General features: G+C 46.2%; 2 protein-coding genes across 4 annotated transcripts in view; both read right to left on the reverse strand.

The window, feature by feature from the left end:
* Window positions 1-16,056, reverse strand: part of LOC137439033 (zinc finger protein 40) — a 138,382-nt gene that overhangs the window by 113,745 nt on the left and 8,581 nt on the right. The gene's annotated exons all lie outside the window — the stretch shown is intronic.
* Window positions 193-12,405, reverse strand: LOC144888701 (uncharacterized). The gene is made up of 2 exons (XM_078767676.1): window positions 12,251-12,405; window positions 193-1,834 (listed from the first exon to the last, which is right to left on the reverse strand). Exon 2 carries the CDS (start codon window positions 1,264-1,266, stop codon window positions 490-492), a length of 777 nt encoding a protein of 258 aa, XP_078623802.1. The 5' UTR covers window positions 1,267-1,834; window positions 12,251-12,405; the 3' UTR covers window positions 193-489.

Below are 16,056 nucleotides of genomic sequence, written 5' to 3' on the forward strand. Positions count from 1 at the left end.
TCCTGCTGGTCAGGATACATGCAGCAATAGCTGGTGTGGCACTCGCTTCCTGGTACCCACTACAGTGATGTCGACTCGACGTGTGTATTAAATACATACATATATATATATATATATATATATCTATATATATATATATATATATATATATATATATATATATATATATATAAAATGAAAAGACACCAAATATGAAAGCAATCTGATTTTATTTAGGGGTGCCACATCAGCCTTCAAACTAAAGGTGTCTACAAAACTTTTCTATATATGGATCGAAAGCAAAACCAGAAGTTTGTTTTATGAAAATCCACCCTCCACTCACTTTCTTTGTATTCTAGCAAACACAAGTTACAATAGCTGCACAAATAGCACTATATTGCTATGAAAACTCAAATTCAATGATAACAATCCAAATGTTCAGTTCATAAAATGAAGAGACACCATATCACATAATATTAAAAAACCCAAATATAATGAGAAATGTAACTCCTATTTCTGGGCCTGTTTCACCACTGTTGCCATCTTGGCATCGGGGTACATCTTCCTGTGAGCAGCAACAACTTGGAGCAGAGCTTGCTTTTGCTCTTCATCCTTTGTAAGGAGCTTATTGTAGTCTTGTATCAATGCGACACCCCTTTCTGCCCTGTCGTTCACCACGACTAAGCCACTGGCGGCTTTCTTTGCTTCCTGAAAGCTGGTTTCTTGCTCCCATGAACCAGGATCCTTATCCATCCAATCAGTTGGGGTCCCTAGGATGCTGAAGAAATGCTTGGTGTGTTTTGTTATGAGGCCAGCGATTGACAGGGCGGTTCCTCGTTTGATAGCTGGTCTCTTTGGAGAGGGGTTTTCACCGTCATTTTTCAATGCTTCAATCATATTGATCTTGCTTTCTTTGTCAATTCTGGTGTCAAAGAATGCAAATGCCACTAGTACTGGGCTCATGTACCACGTGTGGTGGCCAAGTGCCTTCAAGGCTGCCTGAGCCATCTTCTGATTGATTTGTTCAAACTTTTCCAACTTCTTGAAGAGGTTAATGTCATTCAGGGGAGCCTCAATAGCTTGTGGAGCCCGAAACAAAGCCTGTACATACACAAGGCAGACAAAAATGTTGAAGGCTCGGAGTTCTCTCGCCTCTCGAAGTGTCAAGTGGAACTCTGACCGAAACATGAACACCTGTAGTGAATATAGTGCTTTTGCCATCCATCTGGCTCTGTGCATTGCTCCTGGAGCCATGATCCGGATTCCACGAGGTGGGATTCCTCCCATGTAGATGACAGTCAGTTCTAGGAGTTCACGATAATCATCTCGTGGCTGCTGATCTTTCAAACACACAAGAACGTTTTTGCTTCCAACACAGTGTCTGCAGATCCCATTGAAGCCTTCCTCTCTGAGAATTGATCGTGAAGAAACTTCCTGTCCTCGGGGTTGGTGATTATGGCCTCCGAATCTGCATGCCTAAGATCAAACGTCTTCTCCAAGGAGGCCTTGAAGGATGCTTCCTTTTTCTCTTGGGTCGCACCACCCCGCTTTGCACCTTTTTGGAGGCTCCTCCATTCTTCATATAGCCTCTCCAAACGATGGATGCAGTGCTGCTTCGTCGTTGTAGGTAGGTGAGCTTTTTCCCAGAACTTCACAACCTCTTCAATGGTGAGGGTTGCACTCTCCCAGGCAGTGCGATTCTCCTTCTTCAGGTGATGGAAAAACAGGACAAGAGATTGATGCACAGTCGGGAGCTTGGCACCTTTGATGGCATCTCCAGAAGTGGACCCAACGAGATACACATTATCCTGAGCCCGAGTTTTCAATGAAACACTGGTACTAGCACATGCCATATCTGCAAAATAAGCAAGAATGTGGGTAAAATCCTGTTAATTCTTACTCCACAGGGTCACTCTCTACAAAAGAGCCACAGTCAATAAGTTAGGCCTACATATTACACACTAAAAAAGCGTACCCCTGACCCCGGGAACCTGTACAAAACATGCATGAAAATTGCCCAGATAGTGATCATAGGAAGTCTCAAAACTGTATGTATAATATTGTCGCGTAACCGTGGTTAACACCACAGTTACGGATGACCGATTTGCGAGACTTTAACTCCCGAGGCGAACACTCAATGGCGGACTCAAGTTCAACACCAACGCGCGGAATGGCGGGCCGCAGCGAAGGCTCCGCAACCTTATCTATTAAAATCAAACACCCAGGAAAACTGCGTTCAGATATTATGTACAAAAAGTAATATAAGGGTTTATTAGGAAAAGTAAAGCCAGTGAAAAAGCCCGCCGGTAAATCTAATAACTCTAATAAACCTAAATCGGGACGTCCCCACGCGACTGACAGCAAACACAAACGAGGGAGATTAATTACGAAAATAACACGTCCCGTCGTTCAAAATATACGCGGAGATCGGGCTTATCTGTCTTTGTCGTCTTGTATTGTTGGTGTCCAGCACCGCTCCTTCCGGCCCGATCGCACACCACGAGGCCCCTCGCTCCAAGCACCACGCGTCCGACGCAGGCCAGCGGCTCCACTTGACCAGGGACAGGAAGGACTCCTTTCAACTCCACTCGACTCGACGACGCGGGAGTGCTGGCAGCCAAGTGCCAACGAACTGCTCAGTGCCAACTGGGTGTGCTCTCGTGTGTCTCCTGCGACTCCCTACAACCCGAACTGCACTCGAACTGCGACTGGAATGGCGTGTCCTCTCCAACTCTCCACCACCGCTCAACTCTCTGGTGCCTGCCTGCGTCTGCCAGTGCCTGCCACGAACTCAACTCAACTCCGTGTGACTTGCGACTCAACCCCTGAAATGGCGTCCGACCGTCGCCTATATTGGTGGCCGATGACGTCACATTGCGCACTCCTCAGCCAATCAAAGCCTCCCGCGACTCCTGACATCTCCCCCGTTACGCGACCCTGCGGTCCTGGCATAACACGTGCCGGCCAGGTTTGTAGGCCTTTGGAGGTGTACACGGTGGCGGCCAATTGTGGTGGTGTTTTTGACCTGGTTTCCTGTCAATTTAATACGAAGTCCTTGTCAGGGAAAGGGGGATTATTTAATGTTGCGCTAAGGACCTAACTAATGTTTATGTGGTTTGCAGTGCCATAAAGGACAAAGGTTTGATTACTAGGTGAGACTCACAGGGGCGTTACCTTTAACCCCTCACTATTTAACACTCGAATCTCCAGGTAGATCCACACTCATACATCTTACCCCGACAACCGCCTAAACATCAAGAACTTATTACATGTAGAGTCCCTGTCACGACAGCCGAATACCTACCTATTCAGATCTACCTAGCTCTAGATGTTGCATTACCAAATTCATAACACAGCCCCCCCCCTGGAACCGTAGCTCCTGCAAGGTTCACCGCAGGGCTACCATTCCAGCCTTAACACTTACTGTCACACACTTAATTAACCTACGAAATAAATCAGGAAGGGCTGTGGGAAGTGAGTCGGACTACCTACCTACACTTCCTTAACATGCTGAACCCCTTAACCATCATGCAAGTATGTACATCTTCTTCGTTGTTCCTGTGGAGGGAGGAAACAACAACACACAACACTAACTTAACCACAAAACTTAACCATCTTTCCAAAACTCAAAACTCTAACCTTTGTACATACCCCGGTCTACAGACCGCGTCCCCCGGTGGATGCCACAAGACTCAACCTTACCTGCGGGGCCATCCCCAATGCATCCCCCCTAAATTTCCACGGGCCCTGTCCAGATGTTACAGGTGAGTGACACGGCTCGGTGGATTTCGCCCACATTCATGCAACACAGACCCCTTAACCACTCATTCTCATTCCATAGGTCATCAAGGCATTTCAAAAATCAACAAAGCACTTATTCCCAATACACCCCCTGCAGGACCATGGCATTGATGTCATTCACGTGTGTGTGCATTCCTCAACTAGGCAGCGGGGAGGTACCGCACAAAAAGATGGTGGGGGCGCATCAGGCTGTGGTGCCCGCAGTCCCAAAAACAAGTCAACCGACTTACAAATTCATTGCCCCCCCCCCCCCCCCTTTACCTCTTGGCCCCGTGACAGCCCAACAGCCCCTTTCCGCCGTTACCTCGCCGGTGAGGGTCTCCACACACACCAGGCTCCTTTGCCTCCTGCTTTCGCGCAGCAACACGGGTCACCGGGGGACTTCCTCACCCCGCGGCGCCCAACCAGACCCTCCACCGACGAGCTCCAATTTCCAGTTACCACCGGCTGCCAGGGGTAATTGCCGCAGAGGGGGGGCCCGCAGGCATCGCTCCTCAGAGCTTGCTCTGTACCTGCGGACACACACACCTTCCCCACCCACAAGACCCCAAAACACACTTCCTCCCCCACTGCCATTCAATTCTCCACACAACTCAGCACAATTCAGTACAATTCCATAGATGGTGTAAAAGGTGTTACAAGGCTTGCCATGGCCTGCTACATGTGAAATTCCCCCAGTTCACATTTAAACTATCACATCTTCCCAAAAGCACATTTCCAAAAGCACAATTATCACCCCTCATTATCTCCAATAATCATCACTCACTCTCCAGGTTCCACTCTCACGACCACATCAAAACACCTAACCACAATACAAAAACATACGCCACCCACAAGACACTGTGGCTCCCATTCCATCCCCTCACCGGCCATGTCATCACTCTCACCCGCCTCCCAACTCCAATTTACATGTCCCCAATTTCCCAAAGCAAATCCTGAAGCCTGGGACAGTACTCCTCAAAACACTCACCTCAAGTGCAGGTAGTTACAGGTTGGTCAGGTTCAAAGTGCAATCCACCCATACAATTCCCAAAATTTCACATTGGGCCTACCAAATCCTTCCAAATTTCTCTTTTGTCCCCACTACACTGGCAGGTATGTGGATCCGCATCCAACGGTGATCATCACTACACAACTACCTATGGCCACGACAGCTCTGCACCTCTACCGTGCAAGGGTCACCGGGACAAGGTGAGCAGTCAAAACGCCAACATGGCCCATGGGTGTCCATAAGGGTGCGACCCATCATCCATCCTTCGGCCCCCCTGCGAGGAACACAGCTGCAGCAGCCCCAGCTGGCCAATGTGGTGAGCACTTGCTGCCACAACACACACTACCGCACACACAACCTCGGCCCTGGGGGGCACGGTCGCAGTGCGTGGCATCCCTACAGCCACGTCCCCTGCACCTCCCCATCATCCCCCAGTCCGACTACAGAACTGCAGCCCCCCAGTGCTCACCCACACTTGACCACACCAAGGTCCAGTCAACAGCCATGCTCCACCAGGAGACCCACCCAGAAGACATGGTCCACACACCTCGGACACGCACAGCACCACGTTGACCCTCAGGCTACACAACTACATCCCCATCATCCCGCGTCCCAAATATCAGCACAGTTGCCCCCGCAACCAGTTGAAAGCTGTGTCTTGCTACCCTATTAATTTCATCACAGCCTCCAACACTTTGGTCTACACACCTGGATCAATAATGGCGTCACTATACAGTGTCCACCATGGCATTTCACAATCCACCCTTAAATTTGCATCTAACCCACAGATTACCCATGCCAAACATTTGTCACATTTCACTCACCTCACCAAAGAAGGATGCTTTGCCATACACATGCCAGCCGAGCATGGCCCATATGCTCGGCGCGTTACACATCTCCCGATTCACATCCCCATGGCTCTCTTCCCAACCCGAGAGTCCATAAATCACAACGGAGCATCTGTGGAAGGTCGCTCACACCATCACGTTCCACAGATGCCCCAATGGTTGTCCGGCAGGCTATCTCCATCCCTGTCCATTCGGTTTGACCCGCGTCCATAGACCAACCACCATGCCAGGTCACCACATGCTGGTTGTCCCAGAGTCCCTGGAGGAGAGTGCCAGGCCGCATGCCCGGGTGGTCACCACATCAGTCCCAAGCTGGCCATCTGCGGTGCCACCACCAAAGCGCGACCCACAACACCTCCCCCCAGTGGTCCTCAATATTTGCCATCCCAGGCTTGAGAAACCACCTCGGACCTCCCTGGAGGTCTTAACCCCCACCAGGGTCCGGTGACCCTGCCGGCCCGAGCCACCAGCTCGGACGGCGCCCCGACGGACGAGGGACGCCACACTCCACCAGACCCCCCGTGGGACCCAGGTCGTACCTCGACACCCAAGGCTGGACCCCACGTCCAAATCTCGCCATCACAGCCCCCCAGCTGGCTGGCATACCCAAATTTTGAAAGGGGCAACTTTTGCCCGAGGCCATCACCCATGACCTCTCCATATCCAGATCCCGCAGCCCGGGGACCAATCCAAACCATGGCTGCTCCAAATCAATTTCCCATTGTAATTTTATTTTACAAATTTTCATTCCCACTGCCATTCCGCAGCTGCAGGGAACAACCTCTACCACCGGTTGTTCTGCCCCTCCCTGCAGTTGATCCAAATTCCCTACAGGGACCAAATCTCCAGAAGCTCTATCTCCCGATCCTCCAAGATCCAAATCCAGCCCGGAGCCAACACACTCCCCCAACTGGTTGTCCAATTTTGGAGCCTCTGTTTCCAAATAGCAGTGTACAGTGAGCGTCCCCTCGGTCATTCCAACCACCTCCTTGGACCAACTCACCTCTTCCCCCAGACTCCTTTGGGCCTGAACAAGCTCTACCTCCATGGGACTGTCACAGGTCTCCAGCCGCTGGATCAAATCATCCTCATCATCATCATTAGAAATCATTCCTGGCCCCGCCAGGCTTTGATCAATATCCCCAATAAATACCCGGTCCGGCTCTATCGCATGGACCCCCAAAAACTCTACCCCCTCTTGCTCCGCACCACCGCCCTGGTGCTGCACAATTCCAAATTCATCCCCCGGTTGGGGTGTTGTGACATCCACACGGTCCCGATAAACAACCAGGCCAGAATGTGGGAAACATTCCCCATTACAACTCTCACATTCCAAATTTCCTTCCCCGCTCACCTGTGGACTCTCCACGTTTACCTGCAGGCATTCCCCCTCTACCTGTACACATTCCTCATCCACCTGTGGACATTCCCCATCCACCTGTGGACATTCCCCATCCACCTGTGGACCTGCGGTCTCCCCATTTACTTCAATTGCCATTCCCTGTGCAATTCCCAATTTTGCCATTCCCGGCTCCTGAGCCCCGTGCACATCTGCATGGGCCGTACTCTCTCCTGTTCCCAATCTAGCTTCCCCCCGTTCCGATTCAATTTTTGCCACCTTTGGCTTCTCCTGTGCCCCCAATTTTTCACTCCGAGCCCTCGCTTCGTCCCTCCTTGCCCCCAATTTTTCACTCCGAGCCCTCGCTTCGTCCCTCATTATCCCCATTTGCACACTCTGAGCCCTCGCTTCGTCCCTCATTACCCCCATTTGGCCCTCTAATCGCTCACCCTGAGCCCTCATGTCTTTTATTAAATTTACTATGGTCTGGAGATCTATCGGGGCCGTCTCAGCGGCGGGGAAAGTTCCAACGCTATCCTCCTTATCCCCCATTTCCGGCTCACTCCCGACGCTGACGGAGGCCTCGCTGCGCACCTCCATTTCGTCGACCTCCGACATCCGCCTTTCGGAAGGTTGTTTCCCGCGCGCGTATTTATTTTAATACCAAAAACACAATTTAAATTTGACGAAGACGCGATATCGCGCTCCGTATGCCCAATTGATTATTAAATTTCTCCGCCTCAACTATAAAAATTTTGCGTTCGAACGTCGAGCGCAATGTACGCCCGACCGTGTCGATGTTGCCCCGCGGACAAAAAAATTTGTCCGACCGTGTCGATGTCTCGCCGCGGACAAAAAAATTTGTCCGACGGGTTCAAATCCCACTCCTGACACCACTTGTCGCGTAACCGTGGTTAACACCACAGTTACGGATGACCGATTTGCGAGACTTTAACTCCCGAGGCGAACACTCAATGGCGGACTCAAGTTCAACACCAACGCGCGGAATGGCGGGCCGCAGCGAAGGCTCCGCAACCTTATCTATTAAAATCAAACACCCAGGAAAACTGCGTTCAGATATTATGTACAAAAAGTAATATAAGGGTTTATTAGGAAAAGTAAAGCCAGTGAAAAAGCCCGCCGGTAAATCTAATAACTCTAATAAACCTAAATCGGGACGTCCCCACGCGACTGACAGCAAACACAAACGAGGGAGATTAATTACGAAAATAACACGTCCCGTCGTTCAAAATATACGCGGAGATCGGGCTTATCTGTCTTTGTCGTCTTGTATTGTTGGTGTCCAGCACCGCTCCTTCCGGCCCGATCGCACACCACGAGGCCCCTCGCTCCAAGCACCACGCGTCCGACGCAGGCCAGCGGCTCCACTTGACCAGGGACAGGAAGGACTCCTTTCAACTCCACTCGACTCGACGACGCGGGAGTGCTGGCAGCCAAGTGCCAACGAACTGCTCAGTGCCAACTGGGTGTGCTCTCGTGTGTCTCCTGCGACTCCCTACAACCCGAACTGCACTCGAACTGCGACTGGAATGGCGTGTCCTCTCCAACTCTCCACCACCGCTCAACTCTCTGGTGCCTGCCTGCGTCTGCCAGTGCCTGCCACGAACTCAACTCAACTCCGTGTGACTTGCGACTCAACCCCTGAAATGGCGTCCGACCGTCGCCTATATTGGTGGCCGATGACGTCACATTGCGCACTCCTCAGCCAATCAAAGCCTCCCGCGACTCCTGACATCTCCCCCGTTACGCGACCCTGCGGTCCTGGCATAACACGTGCCGGCCAGGTTTGTAGGCCTTTGGAGGTGTACACGGTGGCGGCCAATTGTGGTGGTGTTTTTGACCTGGTTTCCTGTCAATTTAATACGAAGTCCTTGTCAGGGAAAGGGGGATTATTTAATGTTGCGCTAAGGACCTAACTAATGTTTATGTGGTTTGCAGTGCCATAAAGGACAAAGGTTTGATTACTAGGTGAGACTCACAGGGGCGTTACCTTTAACCCCTCACTATTTAACACTCGAATCTCCAGGTAGATCCACACTCATACATCTTACCCCGACAACCGCCTAAACATCAAGAACTTATTACATGTAGAGTCCCTGTCACGACAGCCGAATACCTACCTATTCAGATCTACCTAGCTCTAGATGTTGCATTACCAAATTCATAACAATATATTGTATATATATAATGTATAATGTGTATTTATGTATATTTATTATTTAATGTATATTTACTATATATTTATTTTTAATATTATATTTAATGTATATATATAATTATGTATTTATTTTGTGTATATACAGCCCAAAAAATGGGAATTCCTATTTTTGCATGGGGGAAAATTCATCACTGATGTGGCTGGCACCCCTAAATATTATTAGATTCCATTCACATTTGGTGTGGTTTCCTTTGACACCAAAAGGAACAAAAATAGACCATGTCCCGGAGAAAATCTGCATTTTGCTTTTTTGAAGCCCACCCTAATATATATATATATATATATATATATATATATATATATATATATATATATATATATATATATATATACTGATGTTGACTCCCTTCAAGGAAATTATATGTATGCATGTTTGTGTAATTTATCAGAAAATGATGAAAAGGACAGAATAAATCAGTCACATATGAAGAAAATTTTGAATAAAAAAAATGGCAAAGAAGAAAAGGGGTGGGGTGAGAATACCAAGAATATAATGAGGGGTGGGGAAATGGGGGTACAAAAAGGGACAAATATGGGAAAAATAACTAGGGGTTGAGGAAGACAGGAAATACAAAACGGATTCATATCTGGATGTGAGAATTAGGTAAATGAAAAGCATTGGAATACCTCTATGAATTTCAGATAATTACATCTATTGTGTTTATTCAGCTAGATTTACTCGATATGAAAGTTCTGCGTGCAAATTACAACTCAAAAGCAGCAAACTTAAAGTTGTGTGCAAGAAGATGGAACACCAAGTTTCCAACAATTGGGTTGGGAATATGATACAGTTGACTTCGAGCCAAAACAAGCCCATAAAGTAAAACACCAATTGCAGCAGTTTCAATTCCTTCCTTCCTTCCTTCCTTTTTTCACTCATGATGGTGGCCCCCTGCCTGGCATTGCTAAAAGGTTACCACATTGCCTGCAAACTCCAAAAATCCAGTGCCATCATACTATTTTCCACAAAGCATCAAGAGTACAAAACCGTACAAGCATCGGCCTTAAGCCTAAAATCATTCCAGAAATGTGTAATTAAACCATCACTATTTAATCACCAAGGCTTTACAAGTGCTGAAGGACACACATGCACCAAAAAACTGAATTTGAGGTTACACACCTGATTACAAACTTGTATCACTCTAGCTAGTGGAGTCTGCTCAAAGAAGCAACGGAGGTGGATACGCGGCTGGAGGCATTGGCGATGTGCCAGGGGAAACCCCGCTGTTGTGAAACATGGGACATAGCTTGGAAATAATGGCTGTTAGTGCCAAGGCAAAATCTTGAAAAATAACTATTGTACCTCTGCTGGTTTATAATCGAGAAGAAACAATATCAACAAGAAAAAGAGCAATCAGAGATTGCAAACCCTCGCCAGGATGTATTTTCAGGGGTTTTAAAGGCTTTTGTGTTAAAATTAATATGGCGGCCGAACCACGTGACCGATGACGTCATCATTATTTTTTTCTAAACTCATTTATTCCTAGATTATGCTCAAGAAATTTCATCTTGATCGGATGAAGTTTTGTACTTGCCGAATTATGACGTCATAGTGGAGGCATGAACCACGTGACCGATGACATCATCATAAACATATTTTATTCCCCATGGAGAGTTCTTTACAATGAGCCATGTCTCAATTCTGTCTATTCAGCGCTTTCCGAGATATAAAGGTACAAAGTTTTTAGATTTTCCAAGATGGCGGCCAAACCACGTGACCTATGACGCCATAATTATCATTTAAAAATTCTGCAGGTGGAGTTGCACCTATGGTGAAAATTTCTTGTCAATCGGACCAACGGTTGCAGAGAAAATCATATTTATTCTGTGTGGACAAACAAACAAACAAACAAACAAACAAACAGACAGACTCAAATGCAATACCCTTTCCTCTGGCGAGGGTAACTAGAACGGCACTCAGTAGAGTGCATACCTCCACCAGACTGAACAGTTTACGTTTTGTATCCATTGATCGGCCGGATCTAGATCCGGACCTGAACAAAAATCGAATCGGCTTGTTCTTGTCACCGACGCAACTCATCCACCAAGTTTTATTATAACATGTCCATAACTTTTTAAGATATCGTGCTATATAACATTTTTGGCCCTATCTCTCAATAGTGAAGAATCACTTTTAAAATTCCAGTATCTGGATGCTAATCTTCACCAAAATCGAATCAATTCATCCTTGTCACACGCCCAATGTGTCCACAAAGTTTCATCCAAATTCGTCCATAAATTGAGATATCTTGCTCACAACAGACAACCAGACAGACATAGACAAACAAACAGTGGTTAAAACATAACTTCCGTCCTCCTTCGGTGGAGGTTAACATAGTCAAAGTTTATTAAATTCATAATAAAGAAGGAATGGATGATCTGTCCTCTAGTTTGAGGATACCATTGATCAACTTCCAAGAGAATACCACAGCAGTTATAGACCAGGAAGGATCGATCTTAAGAGAGAGATTTGCTCAATCATATATGCTCAGCTCATAGCTCATAGACTTTGGAATTTGGTCAAGTAAATGGCCCAAAAACCAGACTCTTTGGGAGACACAGCATGCGATTCGGCATCCGCATTGCAGACATGACAGCCAGCTTGAAGTCCCTACCATAGTACATCACTGTCAACCTTTAGACCGCTCCATAGTAAGGTCCTGCACTACGTTTTGGAGATTGCGACATAAAAGACACCAGGTTCAATCAATGAATCGCTAATGTTCGAGTTTGGAGAGAAAGTACCTTTTTAAAGATAGATCGAATGTCCAATTATGAGAAGTCAATTCTAAAGTGTCATTGAGAAGTGAGTCTGCAAATGAAAAATGTCATGTAAACGATCCAAAACGCGCATTACTCGTACTCCAAGACAATTACACCAGGTACGACTATACACACCACATTCAGCTCCTCCCGTCATCTTGTAAACAGATGCCTTCCTCCAGCCTCCATGATATGTCCTTAGGCAGCTGTTGCTTAGCAATACAAGAACAAATCAATCAAGAGTAAAGCGGGTATAGTCAAAGGAAAAACTGTGATAAGGATGAGCAAACCTTGGTTTGAAGCACGTAAAGATCAACATAGCAGCGGAGGGGACATTAAGATCCACACTTCCCTCGTCAGATGGAAGCTGGATGAGTGCACATGGCCCAAAACGGAATGGCTAATCATGGCGACAGCGGGCACACGAGATTAGCCATGCCATAACGAGCCGGCAGTTTTGTACAACTCAGCAACCCCATCTCTTTTTCTTTCGGTCTACTTACCCTCCTGCTCCTATGATCGCTAAGTTCCCCTTTCTCCAGCCAGCCTGCCGTTATTTTCATGCCATGAGGTCATGGCACGGCCTATCGTCGGTTAGTGGCGTCGTGTCTGAAGTGTGTAGGTAACATTCAACATATCAGAAAGACAAGACAAGCTTAAACATCCGGTCAGTGTACAACCCTCAATGGTTGCAAATAAAACTAGAGCGGCACTCAGTAGAGAGCATACCTCCACCTGGTTGGCCATAACACTCAATGATGAAGAATCACTTAAAAATTATCCTAGCTGGATCCGGATATTCACCAAAATCGAATCGATTCTTCCTTGTCACACACACAATTTGTCCTCCAAGTTTGTCCAAATCCATCCATAACTTTTTGAGATATTCCACTATGTATAATTTTTGGCCCTATTTCCCAATGGTGAAGAATCACTTAATAATTAAATAATTATCATATCCGAATCCATATTCAGATCATGACCAAAATCAAATCTATTGGTCCTTGTAGGACACCCAACCGGTCCACGAAGTTTCGTCCAAATCCGTCCACAACTTTTGAGATATCCCACTATGTATCGTTTTTGGCCCTATCTCCCAATGGTGAAGAATCACTTAAAAATTTATACTAGCTGGATCTGGATCCGGATCTTTACCAAAATTGAATCGATTCTTCCATGTCACACACACAACCTGTCCAACAGGTTTCGTCCAAATTCATCCATAACTTTTTGAGATATATTGTTCACAAGCAAACGGACAAACAAGCAGACAGACAGACACGGGTGAAAACATAACCTCCATCCACATTTGGTGGCGGAGGTAATTAGAACGGCACTCGGCAGAGTGCATAGGTCCACCAGGAGGAACAGTTTATGGTTTGCATCTGATAGACCGGATCTGCATCCGGACTGAACCTAAATCTAATCGGCTTGTTCTTGTCACCTACCCAACCTGTCCACCAGGTTTCGTCTGAATCCATCCATACCTTTTTGAGATATTGTGCTCACAAACAGGCAAACATTGGTGAATACATAACCTCCATCCACATTCGCAGAGGTAATTACGAAGACATGTTATTTTTAACAGAGCCCACCATCCCGATCAAAGGTTCACATTTCTAACTGCGGACGACAAGAGGAGACCGGTGAGTGGTGGTGAGTGACGGTTCCGTCGGAGACACAGCTTACCACAAGGTATTACTAAACTCCAATGTTGCTGACAGTGACAATTTGATTCAAATACCAAGTGTGGAGAACGTGTGATCAATAAGTTCAATAAATCTGCCATCAGTGTTATTAAAAGCACAATCAGCAGCATTAAACAATCAATATACTGTGTATTTAAATCTTACTATAATTCACCAAATGTCCGTCTGTCCGTTCGAAGGTACCGCAAAAACAGCTCAACCAATCGCAATGATATTTTGGGTGGATAATCCTGGGACCCCTGGGAGTAAAATAGGTTATATTGTTTTTCCAAATTCTCCAAGTTTTCCAATTTTTCCAAACACGATGGAATTATATTTACCGATATGAACAGTGATGTGGCTTTTATTGAAATTCTACAAATACTGCTTAGATTTTGATGACAATTATGAACCTGCCGCGAATGCGGAAGTGGACAGATGACGGCAATGCGTGGGTTCGATAATTATATCCCAATATAACCGTCATTCAATCGTAATGTTTAATTGTGTTAATCGTTTTGTTAAAGTATCAATTGATGATTGGAATTGAGTGAATACAATTACGATTTTGAATTCGTAATTGTATTCACCCAACCGTACGGAACTTCACATCAGGATTTAAATATTTGTTGATGTCACGAATGTTGTTAAAAGTTTTTTTATTTATATTAATGTTATTTCATTTGTGATTGGAGTTATGCTGTTTGGAATGAAAAAAGAGATATCGAGTTCAAGTGAATGACGAAATGCCGTGACGGTTTCTACTTTCTAAACGTGAATTCGCGGATCGCCATATGCAGATTCGCCATTGACTGGGTATGGAACACACGTACCTGTTTGTTTGCCAATGGGTACGTTTTTCATGGAAGTCCTTCACGAACTTGCTGTCCATGTTTGACGTGCGACTGAAGGTGCTACAGGAATGTGGTATTTATTGGTTTCATGCTTTAGCATTCGCCGTTTCTGCATTGTCTGTTTGCTCCTGGCCTCCCACGCGTGCGTAGCACGGGTATCTCACTAGTTGTATATAATTTTCCATGAGCCTCAAAAGTTTCCGAACCACCTTATGATGTGAAATATACATCTACCACTGGGCAGTACATGGCTGCCAGAATATCTTAGAGATATGTGCCCTCATCTTTGAGCTGCCTAGCCTAAGTTTGAACCTCATTCCACCGATAAAGTGCCGTCCTGGTGTTTCACATGTAGGGTGAGGTATCAATGTGTGCGCCGTCCATTTGATTGGCGTTAACCTGGGTGTACCATCTACCAGCATTAGGTCCCACAGTGTACTTCCCAAAGAGTAGGTGAATCATCGCCGGTACCCTGGCTCGATTTCAAATTCCTGTGACCTTCAAACGTCAGGTTTGGCTGCCAGTTCGTGATCGGCTTGGGCCAAAAATGTTCCCTGGTCAACCCCACAAGGTGAGAATACTTGGGACTGTTAGAAATGTAGAAGTATGTAGTCAAATTATGTAGTAGAAGTAATATTTATTCCAAGATGCCAAAACGACATTAGGACAAGACGTTAACTACAATGTGGGGACTTTTGTACACCAGATCAGGTGGAACAGGCAGATTTGCCCCTCTCTGAAGATCATCAACAAGCCAGCTGGGTTTTATTGACAATCCCACAATGCCATGGTATTCCTGCTGAGATGAGCTTGATTGATGCTTGCAGTTTGATTTGAACCCGGAACCTCTGGGATATCAGTCCTACGTCCATGTCACATGGACACTGCAGTACATATGTGAACTATATGCTCAGACATAAGTATGCCATAATATAAAACTATCCCATTGCTAATTTTAAAACAATAGACCTCATAATGGTGATTCCACAAGATACATCAGGACATCCGGAAGTTATCAAGAGTGTTGTTCAACAAGCGTCATCAACACAATAGCTGTTCAAAAAGGAAAGTAAATGCGTCTATGTCAATTCAAATACCACCATGATTATAAAAAATGTTGTTCTCATCTTGTACAAGCCCGGACAGTCAAAGACAGGTAGGTGGTGGTTTTTCCACCTGAGAACCTTGCCTGGCCTTGGCACATCGCAGAATGATGACAATGCCTCATTGACAACAAAATCGATCACATGATACGACCCAGTTTTTCAATAGGTTAAGGAGTCAGAACCAGATCTCCAAAAAAAAAATCAATGCCCAGGAAACAGCAATGCATTCTGGGCTAAAAATCTGGCCACATATTGAGGAGATTCCATTGTGCAAGTCCGAGTTGATTAACACGGTCACGTGATGTTCCTTGCCCCAAAAATGGCATGATCATCCGGTGGCACAAATCCCAAGCACTTCCCAGGCAAATTTCAAATGCATCAGCTTCATTCCTCGTATTAAAATTCCACCTTTTTAAAGGTTTACGAGGAGTGACGATTTTGGCAAATC

Source organism: Myxine glutinosa, chromosome 13 (assembly GCF_964187855.1).
Source record: "Myxine glutinosa chromosome 13, kmMyxGlut1.1, whole genome shotgun sequence".
In the NCBI taxonomy this organism is placed as follows: Eukaryota; Metazoa; Chordata; class Myxini; order Myxiniformes; family Myxinidae; genus Myxine; species Myxine glutinosa.

What these genes read in the sequence shown, in the direction of transcription:
- LOC144888701 (XM_078767676.1), bottom strand. Translation starts at nt 1,266, where the DNA reads ATGGGAGGAATCCCACCTCGTGGAATCCGGATCATGGCTCCAGGAGCA.